A 16,905-nucleotide genomic window follows, 5' to 3' on the forward strand; every position below is an offset into this window, starting at 1 on the left:
GAGAGGAACCAGGCTATGAGGGGTGGCCAGGAAAAACTCCCTAGAAAGGCCAGAACCTAGGAAGAAACCTAGAGAGGAACCAGGCTATGAGGGGTGGCCAGTCCTCTTCTGGCTGTGCTGGGTGGAGATTATAACAGCAACATGGCCAAGATGTTCAAATGTTCATAAATGACCAGCAGGGTCAAATAATAATAATCACAGTAGTTGTCGAGGGTGCAACAGGTCAGCAACTCAAGAGTAAGTGTCAGTTGGCTTTTCATAGCCGATCATTGAGAGTATCTCTACCGCTCCTGCTGTCTCTAGAGAGTTGAAAACAGCAGGTCTGGGACAGGTAGCACGTCCATAGCTGTCCTACCTTATCAGTGACTGAAACCAGACTGTTCCTCCGCACTTCACCTGACCTGCGACCCAATTCCTCACTCCTCCCTACTCCACAGCTGTCCTACCTTATCAGTGACTGAAACCAGACTGTTGCCCTTTGCCCCCCCCCCCCCCCTTCCTTAGGAGCCATGAGATTTAACAACACCGAGTTTTAAAACAGAATGTAAGCCATCTGTACTCCCCCTTCCTCACCCAGTAACTTTCCAACCACCTGGTTCCTATCCACCCTCCATTGACCCCAACATATACCTTCATTATACATGTAAAGTCATCAATACGATCTAATATGGTAACATGAATAAATGTATTTCAAGATAGAATCCAACACATCTAAAACTTTTACACTGAAAAACGTGTATTTTCTCGAGACTGATGCCACGTTTTAAGACGAGGGACATAAAAAAAAAAAAATCTGTCGTACCAGTCGGCATAGCGGGACAAGAAAGCAAGGAGGAGGGTGGCCGCAAAAGCAAGCCAGCACGACGGGTGCAGCGTTGCTATGGTGATTTAACAACACTACGGCAAGTCCCGTCTACCGTGGCGTCTGATGGCGTTCACCGCCCGCGCCGCGACGCCATTCACCGTTGTGCCCTCGTTGAAAACAATCACATCTGGTTTTGGGCCGTCTACCTCGTACCATCTAGAAACGGAAGCAATGATTTGACCTTGTGGTTTTTGTTTTGTTGAAGGGGGGCGAATACGAAAGCAGTACTCACCTGCTTCCTTACTGGTTAGTTTAGACAGGGTAGCTAACAGCTGGTCCTCTGGGCCCTGTAACTCCACACAGCTGTAGTACGACATGTCCTGGGTAGGGGGGGGGAATGACGACAGAGGATTCACTTTGGGATACATATTAACACATATTAACGCTTCAAAATATCATTTTATTGGTTGGCAACCTACAAAAAGACTAATTTACCAAAATGCTGTATTCATATCTGCTCACACAGCAAACCTATTAGAGACTACTATTGTAGAGATCCCACAGTAAACCTATTTAGAACTGTTATAGAGACTACTATTGTAGAGATCCCACAGTAAACTGTTACAGAGACTACTATTGTAGAGATCCCACAGTAAACTGTTACAGAGACTACTATTGTAGAGATCCCACAGTAAACTGTTATAGAGACTACTATTGTAGAGATCCCACAGTAAACCTATTAGAACTGTTACAGAGACTACTATTGTAGAGATCCCACAGTAAACTGTTATAGAGACTACTATTGTAGAGATCCCACAGTAAACTGTTAAGAGACACTATTGTAGGTCCAAGAACTGTTACAGAGACTACTATTGTAGAGATCCCACAGTAAACCTATTTAGAACTGTTACAGAGACTACTATTGTAGAGATCCCACAGTAAACTGTTATAGAGACTACTATTGTAGAGATCCCACAGTATAGAACTGTTACAGAGACTACTATTGTAGAGATCCCACAGTAAACTGTTACAGAGACTACTATTGTAGAGATCCCACAGTAAACCTATTAGAACTGTTACAGAGACTACTATTGTAGAGATCCCACAGTAAGAACTGTTATAGAGACTACTATTGTAGAGATCCCACAGTAAACCTATTAGGTGGAACTGTTACAGAGACTACTATTGTAGAGATCCCACAGTAAACTGTTATAGAGACTACTATTGTAGAGATCCCACAGTAAACCTATTAAAACTGTTATAGAGACTACTATTGTAGAGATCCCACAGTAAACCTATTAGAACTGTTACAGAGACTACTATTGTAGAGATCCCACAGTAAACCTATTTAGAAGAACGTCAAGTGTTACTGTAATATATTATGCCTGTATTTTAGTCATTCTGAAACTGTTGTACTTATAAATGTTAAGGTGATTCATGTCCCTCACTGTGATCTAGATCTAGCTAAATGCTAAGGTGATTCATGTCCCTCACTGTGATCTAGCTAAATGCTAAGGTGATTCACGTCCCTCACTGTGATCTAGCTAAATGCTAAGGTGATTCCATGTCCCTCACTGTGATCTAGCTAAATGCTAAGGTGATTCATGTCCCTCACTGTGATCTAGATCTAGCTAAATGCTAAGGTGATTCCATGTCCCTCACTGTGATCTAGCTAAATGCTAAGGTGATTCATGTCCCTCACTGTGATCTAGATCTAGCTAAATGCTAAGGTGATTCCATGTCCCTCACTGTGAGCATATTTAAAAACTAGAGTTATCCCAGGTCTGGTGAACTCCTAACCTTACTGAGCAGTAATTTCAACAGGACCCTATAAATTTTTTTTTTTAAATCAGTCAATCAATAAAAAAATGTATTTCCTATCAGTTGTCCCTAAAAGTGCTTCCCCAGATATCCCAGCCCTAATGAAAACAGGACTCAGGTGTGTAAAGACACTAACCTGCAGTAGACAGTGGGAGCTCATGGCTCTGTAACAGGCTCTGTAACACTTGTAGGTCGGCCCGTCTCCCAGACAGTAGCCCCATCTCTTGACCATGTGGAAGCGCTTGGCGTGCCAGATGTGCGTCTCCAGCCACAGGTTCTTCCGCTGGCGACGGTTGAACTCCAGAAGCACGTTGCCGTGGCGACGCCGAGCTTTACGACTCTTGCTCTTAGACGGCTCCTTCTTCACCTTCTGACTCTTCTCCAACTGGAACCAGAGAGGAAACAGACAGAATGTTACCGCGGCCCGGTCCGCCCCTATCTGCACGCGGCCCGGTCCGCCCCTATCTGCACGCGACCGGTCCGCCCCTATCTGCACGTGACCGGTCCGCCCCTATCTGCACGTGACCGGTCCGCCCCTATCTGCACGCGGCCCGGTCCGCCTCTATCTGCACGCGGCCCGGTCCGCCTCTATCTGCACGCGGCCCGGTCCGCCTCTATCTGCACGCGGCCCGGTCCGCCCCTATCTGCACGCGGCCCGGTCCGCCTCTATCTGCACGCGGCCCGGTCCGCCTCTATCTGCACGCGGCCCGGTCCGCCTCTATCTGCACGCGGCCCGGTCCGCCTCTATCTGCACGCGGCCCGGTCCGCCTCTACACGCGACCAGTCCGCCTCTACACGTGACCAGTCATTCCTCCATGTACGGACATGACAATAACAGAGGAGACAGATCTGGGACCAAGCTTTAAAGTCAAGAGAGAGAGAGAGGCCGTGTTTCACAGTGACTGAGTGTGTGTGACTGAGTGTGACTGTGACTGAGTGTGTGTGACTGTAACTGAATGTGTGTGACTGTGAGCGTGTGTGTGTGACTGTGTGTGACTTTATGTGTGACTGTGAGCGTGTGTGTGTGTGTGTGTGACTGTGTGTGACTGTGAGCGTGTGTGACTGTGTGTGACTGTGAGCGTGTGACTGTGAGCGTGTGACTGTGAGCGTGTGACTGTGTGTGACTGAACGTGTGACTGTGAGCCTGTGTGTGTGACTGAGTGTGACTGTGTGTGTGTGTGTTACTTAGACAAACCCACCATGTTGTTGGCCATGTCTCTCAGCCTGCAGGGCAGTCTCTTGGTGTTATGGCTCATGGCCCTCCTCCTCATGTGTTTAGGAAGAGCTCCAAACACATGGGAGCTGCCCGTTGTCTTGGTGACGGCCGTCAACATGGCGTTCACCTCCGCTGCCCGGGCCTTGGCGAACGCTGAGGCTGAGGAGACACAGCAGCACACGTCACAAAATGCTGTCTAGGAGTCAATGGGTTGGAGCATCAGACATGATTTACTCATTCTAAATGCCATTTTGAATTGTGTAATAAACTGTTGATTTACAGCTGGTTCAACATTGACATGCAGAAGTGCTCAAGTTAGAGCCTGTATCAGTTTTAAAACCCATAAAGACATGAGCATCCATTTAAAATACATTGACAACTGTATGTAGGAAGGTGTTCTTACCAGTGATGTGTTTGGGCAGAGCCTGCGAGTAGCCCCCCTGTCCTTCTCTCTGGTGGCCCCGGACCCAGCTCCCTCCCTGGGCGTGGCCTGAGTGAGAGGACCCCTGGCCCCTTGGATGTGGAGACGGATCACGGCCTCGACCTGTAGGGGTGTCCCCTCCGTTCCTCCAGTGTGAGCTGCCCTGGGAGGAATAGGTGACGTTGATCGGCTGGTTCTTCATCTTCTTGTCGCGCATCCTGTGCTTGGCTGTAGACATGTCTGATCGCTCTGCAGAAAATAAACAATAACATGACTCATTGATAACAATGGCTTATGGTCCTGTCAAAAAAATGATCCTATCCTGGGACACGAGCAGGCTACTGGCTACTATTTAACAGTGAATTGCACAGTCACTGTTATTGTCAGTAAATCTTTGAAAGAGATGCCATTCAATCTCCCCCTTCAGCAGAAAAGCTAGCTAAATTAGCTACTTAGCAAGCTTGATACACATTGGACATCATGCGACTACTTTGCATGCCACCAACAGGCTACGCTAACGAGTTTATGACGTTATCCACTTCCATCACACCACAGTGTATTTGTAAAGGTAACTGAAAATATATTCACTTTCAAATCCTCAATGGAGGAACAGTTATATTTCAAAACCACGCTTGTACGCTCACATTTCTGTCTACAGGGTCTTCCGTATAAATATGACGTATATCCTGTTCCGGTTAAATTGTGTTCATGGGAAATGTAGTATATAGTAGATATTTTTTGTAGTATTTAATTTTTTTAATTTAACCTTTATTTATATAGTAGATATACTTGCTCACGTCAATAAAATATAGCGAAATTGGTAGAAAATAAATTGCACTTTTTTTTTAATTTAGCGTCATTTCGGTTTTTTGGAAAGAATCAGTAGCCTGCCAATAACGATTACAATAATATAAACTGTGGGTCTGTGAAACTGTAGGCCCGTCTAGTTGAGAGTTTACGGTAGTAGAGGCGCTCTACCAGCTGATCTGTCAGTTTACGGTAGTAGAGGCGCTCTACCAGCTGATCGGTCATTTCACAGTTCCACCCGGCTACAGAGCAGTTACTTCTGTTGTTCTCACTGAAGACTTTTTGTTGTTGTTGTTGTTGTCAAACTCTAATCATGTCTTCGATCATCAGGAAGATAATTAACACCAGTAAAGCGCCAGCAGCTATCGGGCCGTACAGGTAGGTGGTCTGTGCAGCTTTTAGCACACTGTTCATCTACACGTGTTGAACTACTTTTTAATCAAATCAAATCGATCAGCAATACACATATTTATCAGATGTTATTGTGGTTGTAGCGAAATGCTTTGTGTTCCCAGCTTCAACAGCGCAGTTGTATCTAACAGTGCAGGAACACGGTGTAAAATAATGGAATATAGAAATATTAGGACGAGCAATGTCGGAGTAAGGAGTATTTATGTGTGTTATATATATATATATATATATATATATATATATATATATATATATATACTAAGAATAGTATTTTATTGTTTGCATTCATTCAGTAAGCAACTGTTTTCAACATTGTCCGTGTGTCTGCACAGGGTTCCCTGAATCATAAATGTATTGGCATTTATGTTCTGTCTGTGAAGGGACCTTCTCGGTCTGTTACGGTAGGGAGGTGTCACCCCTTTTACCCAATAATCTTGGGAGGTGGAGCTGTGGTGCTACTGTAAACTGGAGAGAGAGAGCTTTTAGTTTTATTTCAGGTTAAAGTGCTTTTTAAACTGAAGGCATGTGACTGGCAGAGTTGGCACGGAGGGCATGTGTTGGAATGGAGTATTATGTGGACTGGCAGAGTTGGCACGGAGGGCATGTGTTGGAATGGAGTATTATGTGGACTGGCAGAGTTGGCACGGAGGGCATGTGTTGAAATGGAGTATTATGTGGACTGGCGCTGTCGCTGCGCGCTCTACGTTCCCTTTAAAGCCTATTGTATTACACACTATATTATATTATATGACATTCAGAAATAAATAGTCGCCAGTATGATTGCTCAGTTTTTTTTATATATATATATATTTTTTTCACCTTTATTTAACCAGGTAGGCCAGTTGAGAACAAGTCCTTTATTTAACCAGGTAGGCCAGTTGAGAACAAGTCCTTTATTTAACCAGGTAGGCAAGTTGAGAACAAGTTCTCATTTACAACTGCGACCTGGCCAAGAATAAAGCAAAGCAGTTCGACAACATACAACAACACAGAGTTACACATGGAATAAACAAAACATAGTCAATAATACAGTACAAAAATAAGTCTATATACAATGTAAGCAAATTAGGTGAGATAAGGGAGGTAAAGGCAATAAATAGGCCATGGTGGCGAAGTAAATACAATATAAAGCAATTAAAACACTGGAATGGTAGAATATAGCAGTATGGAATGTAGTTTAACCAGTAGGTGGCAGTAAAGTATCAATTTAGATTTCCTGGAAAGTCAAAGTACAGTGTTTAATTGTGTTCTGGATGGAAAAGACTGAGGAAATGATATTTTGCTTCATTTAGGTAGTAGCAGCAGTAGCAGCAGTAGCAGTAGTAGTAGTAGTAGCAGCAGTAGCAGCAGTAGTAGCAGTAGTAGCAGTAGTAGCAGTAGTAGCAGTAGTAGCAGTAGCAGCAGTAGTAGTAGTAGTAGTAGCAGTAGTGGTAGTAGTAGCAGCAGCAGTAGCAGCAGTAGTAGCAGCAGTAGTAGTAGTAGCAGCAGTAGTAGCAGCAGTAGTAGTAGCAGCAGTAGTAGCAGCAGTAGTAGCAGCAGTGGTAGCGGCAGTAGTAGCAGCAGTAGCAGCAGTAGCAGCAGTAGCAGCAGTAGTAGCAACAGTAGCAGCAGCAGTAGTAGTAGCAGTAGCAGCAGTAGTAGCAGCAGTAGCAGCAGCAGTAGCAGCAGTAGCGGTAGCAGTAGCGGTAGCAGTGGTAGCGGTAGCAGCGGTAGCAGCGGTAGCGGCGGTAGCAGCAGCAGCGGCAGCAGCAGTCGCAGTGGTAGTGGTGGTAGCAGCAGCGGCAGCAGTAGTAGCAGTGGTAGTAGCGGTGGTAGCGGTAGCGGTAGTAGCAGTAGCAGCGGTGGCAGCAGTAGCAGCAGTAGCAGTGGTAGTGGTAGTAGCGGTAGCAGTAGCAGCAGTAGTAGTAGCAGTAGTAGCAGCAGCAGTAGCAGTAGTAGTAGTAGTAGTAGTAGTAGTAGCAGCAGTAGCAGCAGTAGCAGTAGTAGTAGTAGCAGTAGTAGTATCTATAATATCTTGAATGTGACAGAGATAACATTTCACCTGCCCCATGTTGTTACATGTTTTACCAGCTGTCCAGTCCTGTGTTCATATTCATTGTTCTGTCGGCCCAGCCAGGCGGTGGTGGTGGACAGGACCATGTACGTGTCAGGCCAGCTGGGGATGGACCCTGCCTCTGGTCAGCTGGTGGAAGGAGGAGTCCAGGCTCAGACCAAACAGGTGAGGTGAAGCTTAGAACCCCTCCTCTTCCTCCTCCTCCTCTTCCTCAGTTACAACCACAAGACATAGAACAGGGATGTAGCAGATAGGGGGGGGGTCTGTGAAACTCACTCCTCAGACTGAAGGGTTTCCACCTGCGCTGCTGAATAGCTCAGTGGTGAGACTGGGTGAGATGCTTCAGAGTATAGTGGTGAGACTGGGTGAGATGCTTCAGGAGGTCATCAGTGGTGAGATGGGAATGCTTCAGGAGGTCATCAGTGGTGAGGAAGGTCATCAGTGGTGAGGTAGAGGTCGGTATAGTGGTGCGACTGGGTGAGATGCTTCAAGAGGTCATCAGTGGTGAGACTGGGTGAGATGCTTCAGGAGGTCGGTCATCAGTGGTGAGACTGGGTGAGATGCTTCAGGAGGTCGGTCATGTGTGTTTGCGAGGCAGATGTCCTGGGTTCGAGCCTCGGTATCAGCAGAATCAGGAGGAAGCGGTACTCGTTAAGCTAGCAGCGCGACATCTTTTACACTCATTCGATATCAAAGTTAATTGAAAATATAGGAATAAGATTTACCCCTAAACAATCTCTTCTCTATCACGGGGCGGCAGCAGGTAGCCTAGTGATTAGATCGTTGGACTAGTAACCGAAAGGTTGCTGGATCGAATCCCCGAGCTGACAAGGTAAAAATCTGTTGTTCTGCCCCTGAACAAGGCAGTTAACCCGCTGTTCCCCGGGCCCTGAACAAGGCAGTTAACCCGCTGTTCCCCGGGCCCCGTGGATGTCGATGTCTGTTAAATGCGGAGGACACATTTCAGTTGAATGCAATTAAATGTTCTTCTATTTCTATCCCATACAGGCTCTGGTGAACATGGGGGAGATCCTGAAAGAAGCAGGGTGTGGATATGACAGTGGTAAGTTATGTTATTTTGTAAAAACTTGTATCATGTTGTTTGTAAACTGTATCTAGCAAAACCATTAATTTCATGGTTTTTATTTATTTTTTATTTTCCCACAGTCGTGAAAACTACGGTTCTTTTGGCTGACATGAATGACTTCGCCAGTGTAAATGACGTCTATAAAACATGTAAGTTTCTCGTTGGGATCTTTTTTGAATATTATGTTGTTGGGATTTTTTTGAATCCTCTGAATATTCATTTTTGGTCTTCTATTTGAATATTCATTTGTTGGGGTCTTTGTTGAATCCTCTGAATATTCATGTTGTTGGGATCCTTCTTGTTGAATTCTCTGAATATTCATGTTGTTGGGGTCTTTCTTGTTGAATTCTCTGAATATTCATGTTGTTGGGATTCTTCTTGTTGAATTCTCTGAATATTCATGTTGTTGGGATCCTTCTTGTTGAATTCTCTGAATATTCATGTTGTTGGGGTCTTTCTTGTTGAATTCTCTGAATATTCATGTTGTTGGGGCTTTCTTGTTGAATCCTCTGAATATTCATGTTGTTGGGGTCCTTCTTGTTGAATCCTCTGAATATTCATGTTGTTGGGATCCTCCTTGTTTTGTTATGCTGATATTTATTAGTCTCCTGTAGGTTCTGACACTTCACATAGTGTCCACAAGGTGTCGCTGTTTCCCAAGAGACTGAGTATGGTATGGAAGGGAGGCGCACTTCACATAGTGGCCATAAGGTGTCACTGTTTCCCAAGAGACTGAGTATGGTATGGAAGGAAGGCGCACTTCACATAGTGGCCATAAGGTGTCACTGTTTCCCAAGAGACTGAGTATGGTATGGAAGGAATGCGGATGATAATTTTTGTGTATGTGGCACTTCCCTTGAGTAGGTTTGAGCAATGCCATGACAGTGACTAGAGTTAAAGGTAGAGTTACCTACCATCATACAGATTCAGTCAGCATCTAAAACTCACTAACCTGAGCTTGAATAATGGGTAAATATTGTACAATCCAGGTGTGTAAAGCTCTTAGATTTACCCAGAAAGACTCACAGGTGTAATCGCTCTTAGATTCACCCAGAAAGACTCACAGGTGTAATCGCTCTTAGATTTACCCAGAAAGACTCACAGGTGTAATCGCTACCAAAGGTGATTCTAACATGTATGGACTCGGGGTATCTAATCAAGATATATTTCTCATACATTTTTGCAAATATTTAAATTTGTCTTCCACTTTGATGTTAGATTATTTTGTGTAGATCGTTGACTAAATTAAAATTTAAATCCATTTTAATCCCACTTTTGTAACACAACAAAATGTGGGGAGAAGTCCAGGGGTGTGAATACTTTCTGAAGGACACTGTAAATATACTTGGTCAATAAAAGGTCATTCTGATTGTGATTCTAACACACTAAGACCCCCCCCCCCCTCCCATAATGCACCTCACATTTCACACAACATCTCTGTTCTATATAAAGATCATTATACTGGATGTCCTGGGTAAACTGAATGCTGATTTTACCATTACCCAGGTCAAACCAGGCGTTTTAATTAAGTCTTGTACCAGATGTACAGTATGTAACCGTGTTTGTGTTCCTCTCCTCTTTAGTTTTCAGCAGTAGCTTCCCAGCGAGGGCTGCCTACCAGGTCGCTGCTCTGCCCAGGGTGAGGATCTGACTGGTTCATCTCAGCACACTGTTTCTATGGCAATACAGAACCTAACCATGTCATGTTACTGACAACAAAGCTGAGAAGTACCTGAATAATATTTTTGTCTCTCTGTGACTCTCTCTGTCTCTCTCTGTCTCGCTCTCTCTCTCTCTGACTCTCTCTCTCTCTGACTCTCTCTCTCTCTGACTCTCTGTGTCTCTCTCTCTGACTCTCTGTGACTCTCTCTCTGATCTGTGACTCTCTCTCGTCTGTGACTCTCTCTCTGTCTGTGACTCTCTCTGGCTCTCTCTCTCTCTGACTCTCTCTCTCTCTGACTCTCTCTCTCTCTGACTCTCTGTGACTCTCTCTCTGACTCTCTGTGACTCTCTCTCTGTCTGTGACTCTCTCTCTCTGTGACTCTCTCTCTGTCTGTGACTCTCTCTCTGACTCTCTGACTCTCTCTCTGTCTGTGACTCTCTCTCTGTCTGTGCTCTCTCTGACTCTCTCTCTCTCTGACTCTCTCTCTGCTCTCTCTCTCTCTCTCTCTCTCTCTCTCTCTCTCTCTCTCTCTCTCTCTCTCTCTCTCTCAGGGTGGGCTTGTAGAGATTGAAGCTGTGGCTGTTCTAGGCCCTCTGACTGAGGTCTCTTGATGTTACCCTACACGTCAGCGACAGAACAGGAAAATCAACAACTCCCATGTCCCATTAAATGACGTGCCGTCACAATACCAGCATATAGTGAATCATTTTCATTGGTTAATACCGGTCCAATAAAACATCACTTCCTGTTTTTACTTGATGGTTTAAAAATACAGTAAAAAAAAAATGAATATAATGAATGTAGCTCTTTTCCACATGATTAAAGCGCTGAGTGAGTTTATTGGTCAATACATCTGTGACATTCTGTAGCAGACTAACTGCTGCAGGTTCTACAGCATCATTCTTATTGGCTGCTGAGGTGTGACCTACGTGATGAGGTAACGGTCCAGGTACTTCCTGACTGAATGTTCCTGCCTGACAACGGTTGCTCACCACGTCATCGACTGTGCAGTCAGGCATCAGATGACTATATATGATGTGGTTAACTACCTCTCCAGGTATCAGATGATGTGGTTAGCTGATATGTTAACTACCTATCCAGGTATCAGATGATGTGCTTAGCTGATATGTTAACTACCTATCCAGGTATCAGATGATGTGGTTAGCTGATATGTTAACTACCTATCCAGGTATCAGATGATGTGGTAACTACCTATCCAGGTATCAGATGATGTGGTAACTACCTATCCAGGTATCAGATGATGTGGTTAGCTGATATGTTAACTACCTATCCAGGTATCAGATGATGTGGTTAGCTGATATGTTAACTACCTATCCAGGTATCAGATGATATGTTAACTACCTATCCAGGTATCAGATGATGTGGTTAGCTGATATGTTAACTACCTATCCAGGTATCAGATGATGTGGTTAGCTGATATGTTAACTACCTATCCAGGTATCAGATGATGTGGTTAGCTGATATGTTAACTACCTATCCAGGTATCAGATGATGTGGTTAGCTGATATGTTAACTACCTATCCAGGTATCAGATGATGTGGTTAACTACCTATCCAGGTATCAGATGATGTGGTTAGCTGATATGTTAACTACCTATCCAGGTATCAGATGATGTGGTTAGCTGATACCTTAACTACCTATCCAGGTATTTGTAGATCTGGCGTGCGTCAGCAGCGTAGTCCAGACAGGAATCCAACCTGTGTGCTGCTCTCTCTCTCTCTCTCTCTCCAAACCCTTCCCCTATCTCTCTCTCTCTCTCTCCAGAAACCCTTCCCTCTCTCTCTCTCTCTCTCTCTAAACCCTTCCACCTCTCTCTCTCTCTCTCTCTCCAAACCCTTCCCTCTCTCTCTCTCTCTCTCTCTCTAAACCCTTCCCCTCTCTCTCTCTCTCTCTCTCTCCAGCTCCAAACCAAACCCAGTCTAGGTATTAGTAAACAAGGCTTTATTTTGACTGTACAGACAGTTAGTGCAGAATACACAAAGCTCTTATCAGAGTGAATATATTACAGAAGAACAGCGACCACTGTTTCAGGGTCTGGAAAATAAAATAACATAAACTCTTTAATCCTATTGCCCAATACACAGTCACACACCTAGTAAAAAAAATCACAGTCTCTCTACAATGGCATGCAGAGCCATTGTTAAGTTCAGGGGAGAGGTTTACAGACTGAACCCTTGGGGAAATGCCAGCTAGGTATTAAGAGTCTCCAAAGTCGTTGTTCAGGATGAACCAGACTCCTGTGGCTGTCTATCTAATACCAGGACCATTGGAGAATCTTTATTGTTTTGCATCTCAGCCAGAGGTGGTTGTAGAAGAGCTGCAGTGTGTCTATGTGTTGGCTCAGTAGTGTGCCTGAAGGTAACAGATTATTCCCAGGTGAAGAGAGGACAGGTAAAAGTGGAAACCTGCAAATTGACAGCTCTTGTAACTCCATGTTATGATAAATAACAACAAAAAAAAAAGGTAGAAATCAAAGTTTAAATAACTTTTTTTTTTTTTTAACCATTGAGCGTTTTTCACTCTGAATGGTTCATTTACCATCTACGACATTAGATTTGGTACATCATGTCCTGCTGCATCGATCAGGACTCGTCCTCAAACAGACAGACTCATCATGATTCTATATATAGTGACGTTTTGAAACAAACAAGGTGAGAAAGAAGAGTACAGACTGAGTTGACAAAACATTAAGAACACCTGTTCTCTTTCCATGACAGACTGATCAGGTGAATCCAGGTGAAAGCTATGATCCCTTATTGATGTTTCACCTGTTAAATCCACTTCAAATCAGTGTAGATGAAAGTGAGGAGACGAGTTAAAGGAGGATTTTTAAGCTTTTAGACAGTTGAGACATGGATTGTGTGTGTGTGGTTTTAAGTGCCTTTTGAACGGGGTATGGTAGTAGGTGCCAGGCGCACCGGTTTGTGTCAAGAACTGCAACGCTGCTGGGTTTTTCAATCTCCACAGTTTCCCGTGTGAATCAAGAATGTTCCACCACCCAAAGGACATCCGGCCAACTTGACAACTGTGGGGAAGCATTGGAGTCAACATGGACCAGCATCCCTGTGGAACGCTTTCTACACCTGGTAGAGTCCATGTCCTGATGAATTGAGGCTGTTCTGAGGGGGAAAATGGGATTCAACTCAATATTAGGAAGGTGTTTTTAATGTTTGTCCACTCAGTGTAAAGTCTCTTCTCAACATTACACTGTACACTCCAGGTCTACTGTTAACCGCTTAGTATTACAGATCTACCTGTTAAAATAACCGCATTGAAGTAATCACTCATTCATGAATGACTTCCACATTAGCAGGGTTCAGTCTAGTCCAGAAGATCAGTTGTTAGATTGTTTGGCTCGTCTTCCTCTTTCAGAGCAGCTAGTAAAAAGTCAAGTAGTAATTTATTATGGAACATTCTCCCACCGAGAAGCTGTTCAACACAACATCGACTCCGTATTGACAACCTTAAAGTGACAGTGTAGTCTGACTGCGTCTGAACCTCAACTTCACAGTTGTTGCTAATGTAGAGCATCGTTTGGCTTCACCACAGCCGTCTGTTAGAGAGAGTCAGAGAGTTCAGCTGGAAGCCCAGGTGGCTCCAGGTAATTGTGAGTCAGAGAGTTCAGCTGGAAGCCCAGGTGGCTCCAGGTAATTAGGAGTCAGAGAGTTCAGCTGGAAGCCCAGGTGGCTCCAGGTAATTAGGAGTCAGAGAGTTCAGTTGGAAGCCCAGGTGGCTCCAGGTAATTGGGAGTCAGAGAGTTCAGCTGGAATCCCAGGTGGCTCCAGGTAATTAGGAGTCAGAGAGTTCAGGTGGAAGCCCAGGTGGCTCCAGGTAATTGGGAGTCAGAGAGTTCAGCTGGAAGCCCAGGTGGCTCCAGGTAATTGGGAGTAAACGTTCAGGTGGAAGCCCAGGTGGCTCCAGGTAATTGGGAGTCAGAGAGTTCGGCTGGAAGCCCAGGTGGCTCCAGGTTATTGGGAGTCAGAGAGTTCAGCTGGAAGCCCAGGTGGCTCCAGGTAATTAGGAGTCAGAGAGTTCAGCTGGAAGCCCAGGTGGCTCCAAGTAATTAGGAGTCAGAGAGTTCAGCTGGAAGCCCAGGTGGCTCCAAGTAATTAGGAGTCAGAGAGTTCAGCTGGAAGCCCAGGTGGCTCCAGGTTATTGGGAGTAAACGTTCAGTTGGAAGCCCAGGTTGTTCCAGGTTATTAGGAGTCAGAGAGTTCAGCTGGAAGCCCAGGTGGCTCCAGGTTATTAGGTGTCAGAGAGTTCGGTTGGAAGCCCAGGTGGCTCCAGGTTATTGGGAGTCAGAGTTCGGTTGGAAGCCCAGGTGGCTCCAGGTTATTGGGAGTCAGAGAGTTCGGTTGGAAGCCCAGGTGGCTCCAGGTAATTAGGAGTCAGAGAGTTCAGCTGGAAGCCCAGGTGGCTCCAGGTAATTGGGAGTCAGAGAGTTCGGTTGGAAGCCCAGGTGGCTCCAGGTTACATGGTAGTTATTGCCAATAGAGGAAGAAAAGGTGATCCATCTATATTTCTAGGATGAGAAGGCACTTTGGTGACAAGACTTAGGCTACGTCTGAAATTACACCCTATCCCCTAAAAATCAGGGAATTAGGTGCCATTTTGGACACACCCTGGACAGTAATATGTATTGAACTGGTCTATCATCGTCGTGGCAGATGAGTGTGTGTGTTTTCCAGTAGCCTTTTTAACTTCACGGTCTTTGGGTCGTGCATCCTGTCTAACAGATCTTCTCTGGAATGTTAAAAACTGAGGTTTTATCCAAGGAGGTTGTGTTTCCCTGGCCACTGAAAGACAAGAACAAAAATGTTTATTTTAGTTACATATGCTTGTATATTGAGTAACATAAGTACATTTATTCAATAACCAGGTTAATTAGATTCCTTGTTCATAGACGTTAAGCTTGTATGCCCCCTAATATATACACACACACACATCATCAAGTCCTTGAAATGGGGGGAAATTCAAAAATAATTCATCTTCAATGAAAAGATCCACATAATGTTGTTTTACATTGAATTTGCTAAGTAGCATGTCACCATCTGTGAGAATAGATTGATGTTTTTAATGTCTGTTCTGTCTGGGGGAGAGAGGGGGTCTTACCATCAGCCTCCTCGGTTTGATCTCTCTTCTTAGTTCTGTTTCTTGTCTTTCTCTGCTTCCTGTGCCACTCCTGCCAACACCAAGGCCGCTGCTTCCTGTGCCACCTCAGACACAACCACCGGGACACCTGGGAAAAACAACACACACACACACACACCAGGAAATCAACGCCCGGCTAGTCGTGTGTGTTGTTGATGTGTGACATTCCAACATGAACGGTCTTCGGTGTCATTGAACTGTTAACATAGAACAACAAAGACGGAGCAGAGAGCCTAGAGTCAAACCTCTCTCTGTTTCCAGAACATCTTGGTGAATATTAACAGTGAAGACTGACAAAGCAGAGAGCCTAGAGTCAAACCTCTCTCTGTTTCCAGAACATCTTGGTGAATATTAACAGTGAAGACTGACAAAGCAGAGAGCCCAGAGTCAAACCTCTCTCTGTTTCCAGAACATCTTGTTCAGCAGAACCAGCTTGGTGAATTGCCTGGTTATAAGGGGTGGGTCCAACCATGCAAACAGCACCACAGAGAGACAGAGAGTTATGCAAGGGGTGGGTCTCTCTCTCTTTCTCTCTCTGGCTAAAAAGGACAGTTTGTTCTTTCTGTGTTTGTAGACAGACAGACAGACAGACAGACAGACAGACAGACAGACAGACAGACAGACAGACAGACAGACAGACAGACAGACAGACAGACAGACAGACAGACAGACAGACAGACAGACAGACAGACAGACAGACAGACAGACAGACAGACAGACAGCTCTCTACTGCTCACTCTGCATGTCTGGTTAAGTAGTGACAGTTATCCAGTTATCCTTATTTGTAATGTCATTGATCACCATTTTACATCCAACAATCAACGGTTTATATAAAACCCAGTTTTCCCCTCTGTCTGCCAGGTGATAGTATGTATATATACAGTACCCATAACCACAGCAACTGCATGCAGGCCAACACATAGTGAGCTGTACAGAACCAGTGGATATCCTGGTAGTGGATATAAGGTAAAGTAAGTGGATATCCTGGTAGTGGAATAAGGTAACAGAACCAGTGGATATCCTGGTAGTGGATAGGTAACAGTACCAGTGGATATCCTGGTAGTGGATATAAGGTAACAGTACCAGTGAATATCCTGGTAGTGGATATAAGGTAACAGAACCAGTGGATATCCTGGTAGTGGATATAAGGTAACAGTACCAGTGGATATCCTGGTAGTGGATATAAGGTAACAGTACCAGTGGATATCCTGGTAGTGGATATAAGGTAACAGTACCAGTGGATATCCTGGTAGTGGATATAAGGTAACAGTACCAGTGGATATCCTGGTAGTGGATATAAGGTAACAGTACCAGTGGATATCCTGGTAGTGGATATAAGGTAAAGAACAGTGGATATCCTGGTAGTGGATATAAGGTAACAGAACCAGTGGATATCCTGGTAGTGGATATAAGGTAACAGTACCAGTGGATATCCTGGTAGTGGATATA

General features: G+C 44.7%; 2 protein-coding genes and 1 long non-coding RNA gene across 6 annotated transcripts in view; 1 reads left to right on the plus strand and 2 right to left on the minus strand.

Annotated features, from left to right (window-relative positions):
• Positions 1-4,953, minus strand: part of LOC106596456 (ribonucleases P/MRP protein subunit POP1) — a 50,002-nt gene extending 45,049 nt beyond the window's left edge. The window contains exons 1-5 of one of the 2 annotated variants that reach the window (XM_045712545.1): positions 4,852-4,953; positions 4,246-4,512; positions 3,826-4,001; positions 2,763-3,011; positions 1,098-1,185 (exon numbers count right to left, since the gene is read on the minus strand). In XM_045712545.1, the coding sequence (XP_045568501.1) occupies positions 1,098-1,185; positions 2,763-3,011; positions 3,826-4,001; positions 4,246-4,501 (769 nt within the window). In that variant the 5' untranslated portion in view covers positions 4,502-4,512; positions 4,852-4,953. The remainder of the gene's footprint in view (positions 1-1,097; positions 1,186-2,762; positions 3,012-3,825; positions 4,002-4,245; positions 4,513-4,851) is intronic. The other variant, XM_045712546.1, reaches the window with a different exon arrangement.
• Positions 4,954-5,211: 258 nt separating this feature from the next.
• LOC106561137 (2-iminobutanoate/2-iminopropanoate deaminase) lies at positions 5,212-11,122 on the plus strand. 3 transcript variants are annotated; one of them, XR_006763638.1, is made up of 7 exons: positions 5,212-5,448; positions 7,594-7,699; positions 8,543-8,597; positions 8,702-8,770; positions 9,236-9,430; positions 10,205-10,260; positions 10,836-11,122. XR_006763638.1 is itself a non-coding variant. In XM_045712550.1 (6 exons), the coding sequence occupies exons 1-6, from the start codon at positions 5,384-5,386 to the stop codon at positions 10,893-10,895; spliced, it is 411 nt and encodes a 136-aa protein (XP_045568506.1). In that variant the 5' UTR covers positions 5,212-5,383; the 3' UTR covers positions 10,896-11,122. The 3 variants fall into 3 exon arrangements, 1 of the variants encoding a protein (XP_045568506.1); XR_006763639.1 differs by having other exon boundaries at positions 9,236-9,362; XM_045712550.1 differs by lacking the exon at positions 9,236-9,430.
• Positions 11,123-12,229: 1,107 nt separating this feature from the next.
• LOC123733166 (uncharacterized) lies at positions 12,230-16,416 on the minus strand. Its single transcript, XR_006763640.1, has 2 exons — positions 15,418-16,416; positions 12,230-15,101 (listed from the first exon to the last, which is right to left on the minus strand). It is a non-coding gene; the product is annotated as an uncharacterized lncRNA (long non-coding RNA).
• Between the last annotated feature and the right edge of the window lie 489 nt (positions 16,417-16,905).

The sequence above is a fragment of the Salmo salar genome, unplaced genomic scaffold (genome assembly GCF_905237065.1).
Source record: "Salmo salar unplaced genomic scaffold, Ssal_v3.1, whole genome shotgun sequence".
NCBI classification, from domain to species: Eukaryota; Metazoa; Chordata; class Actinopteri; order Salmoniformes; family Salmonidae; genus Salmo; species Salmo salar.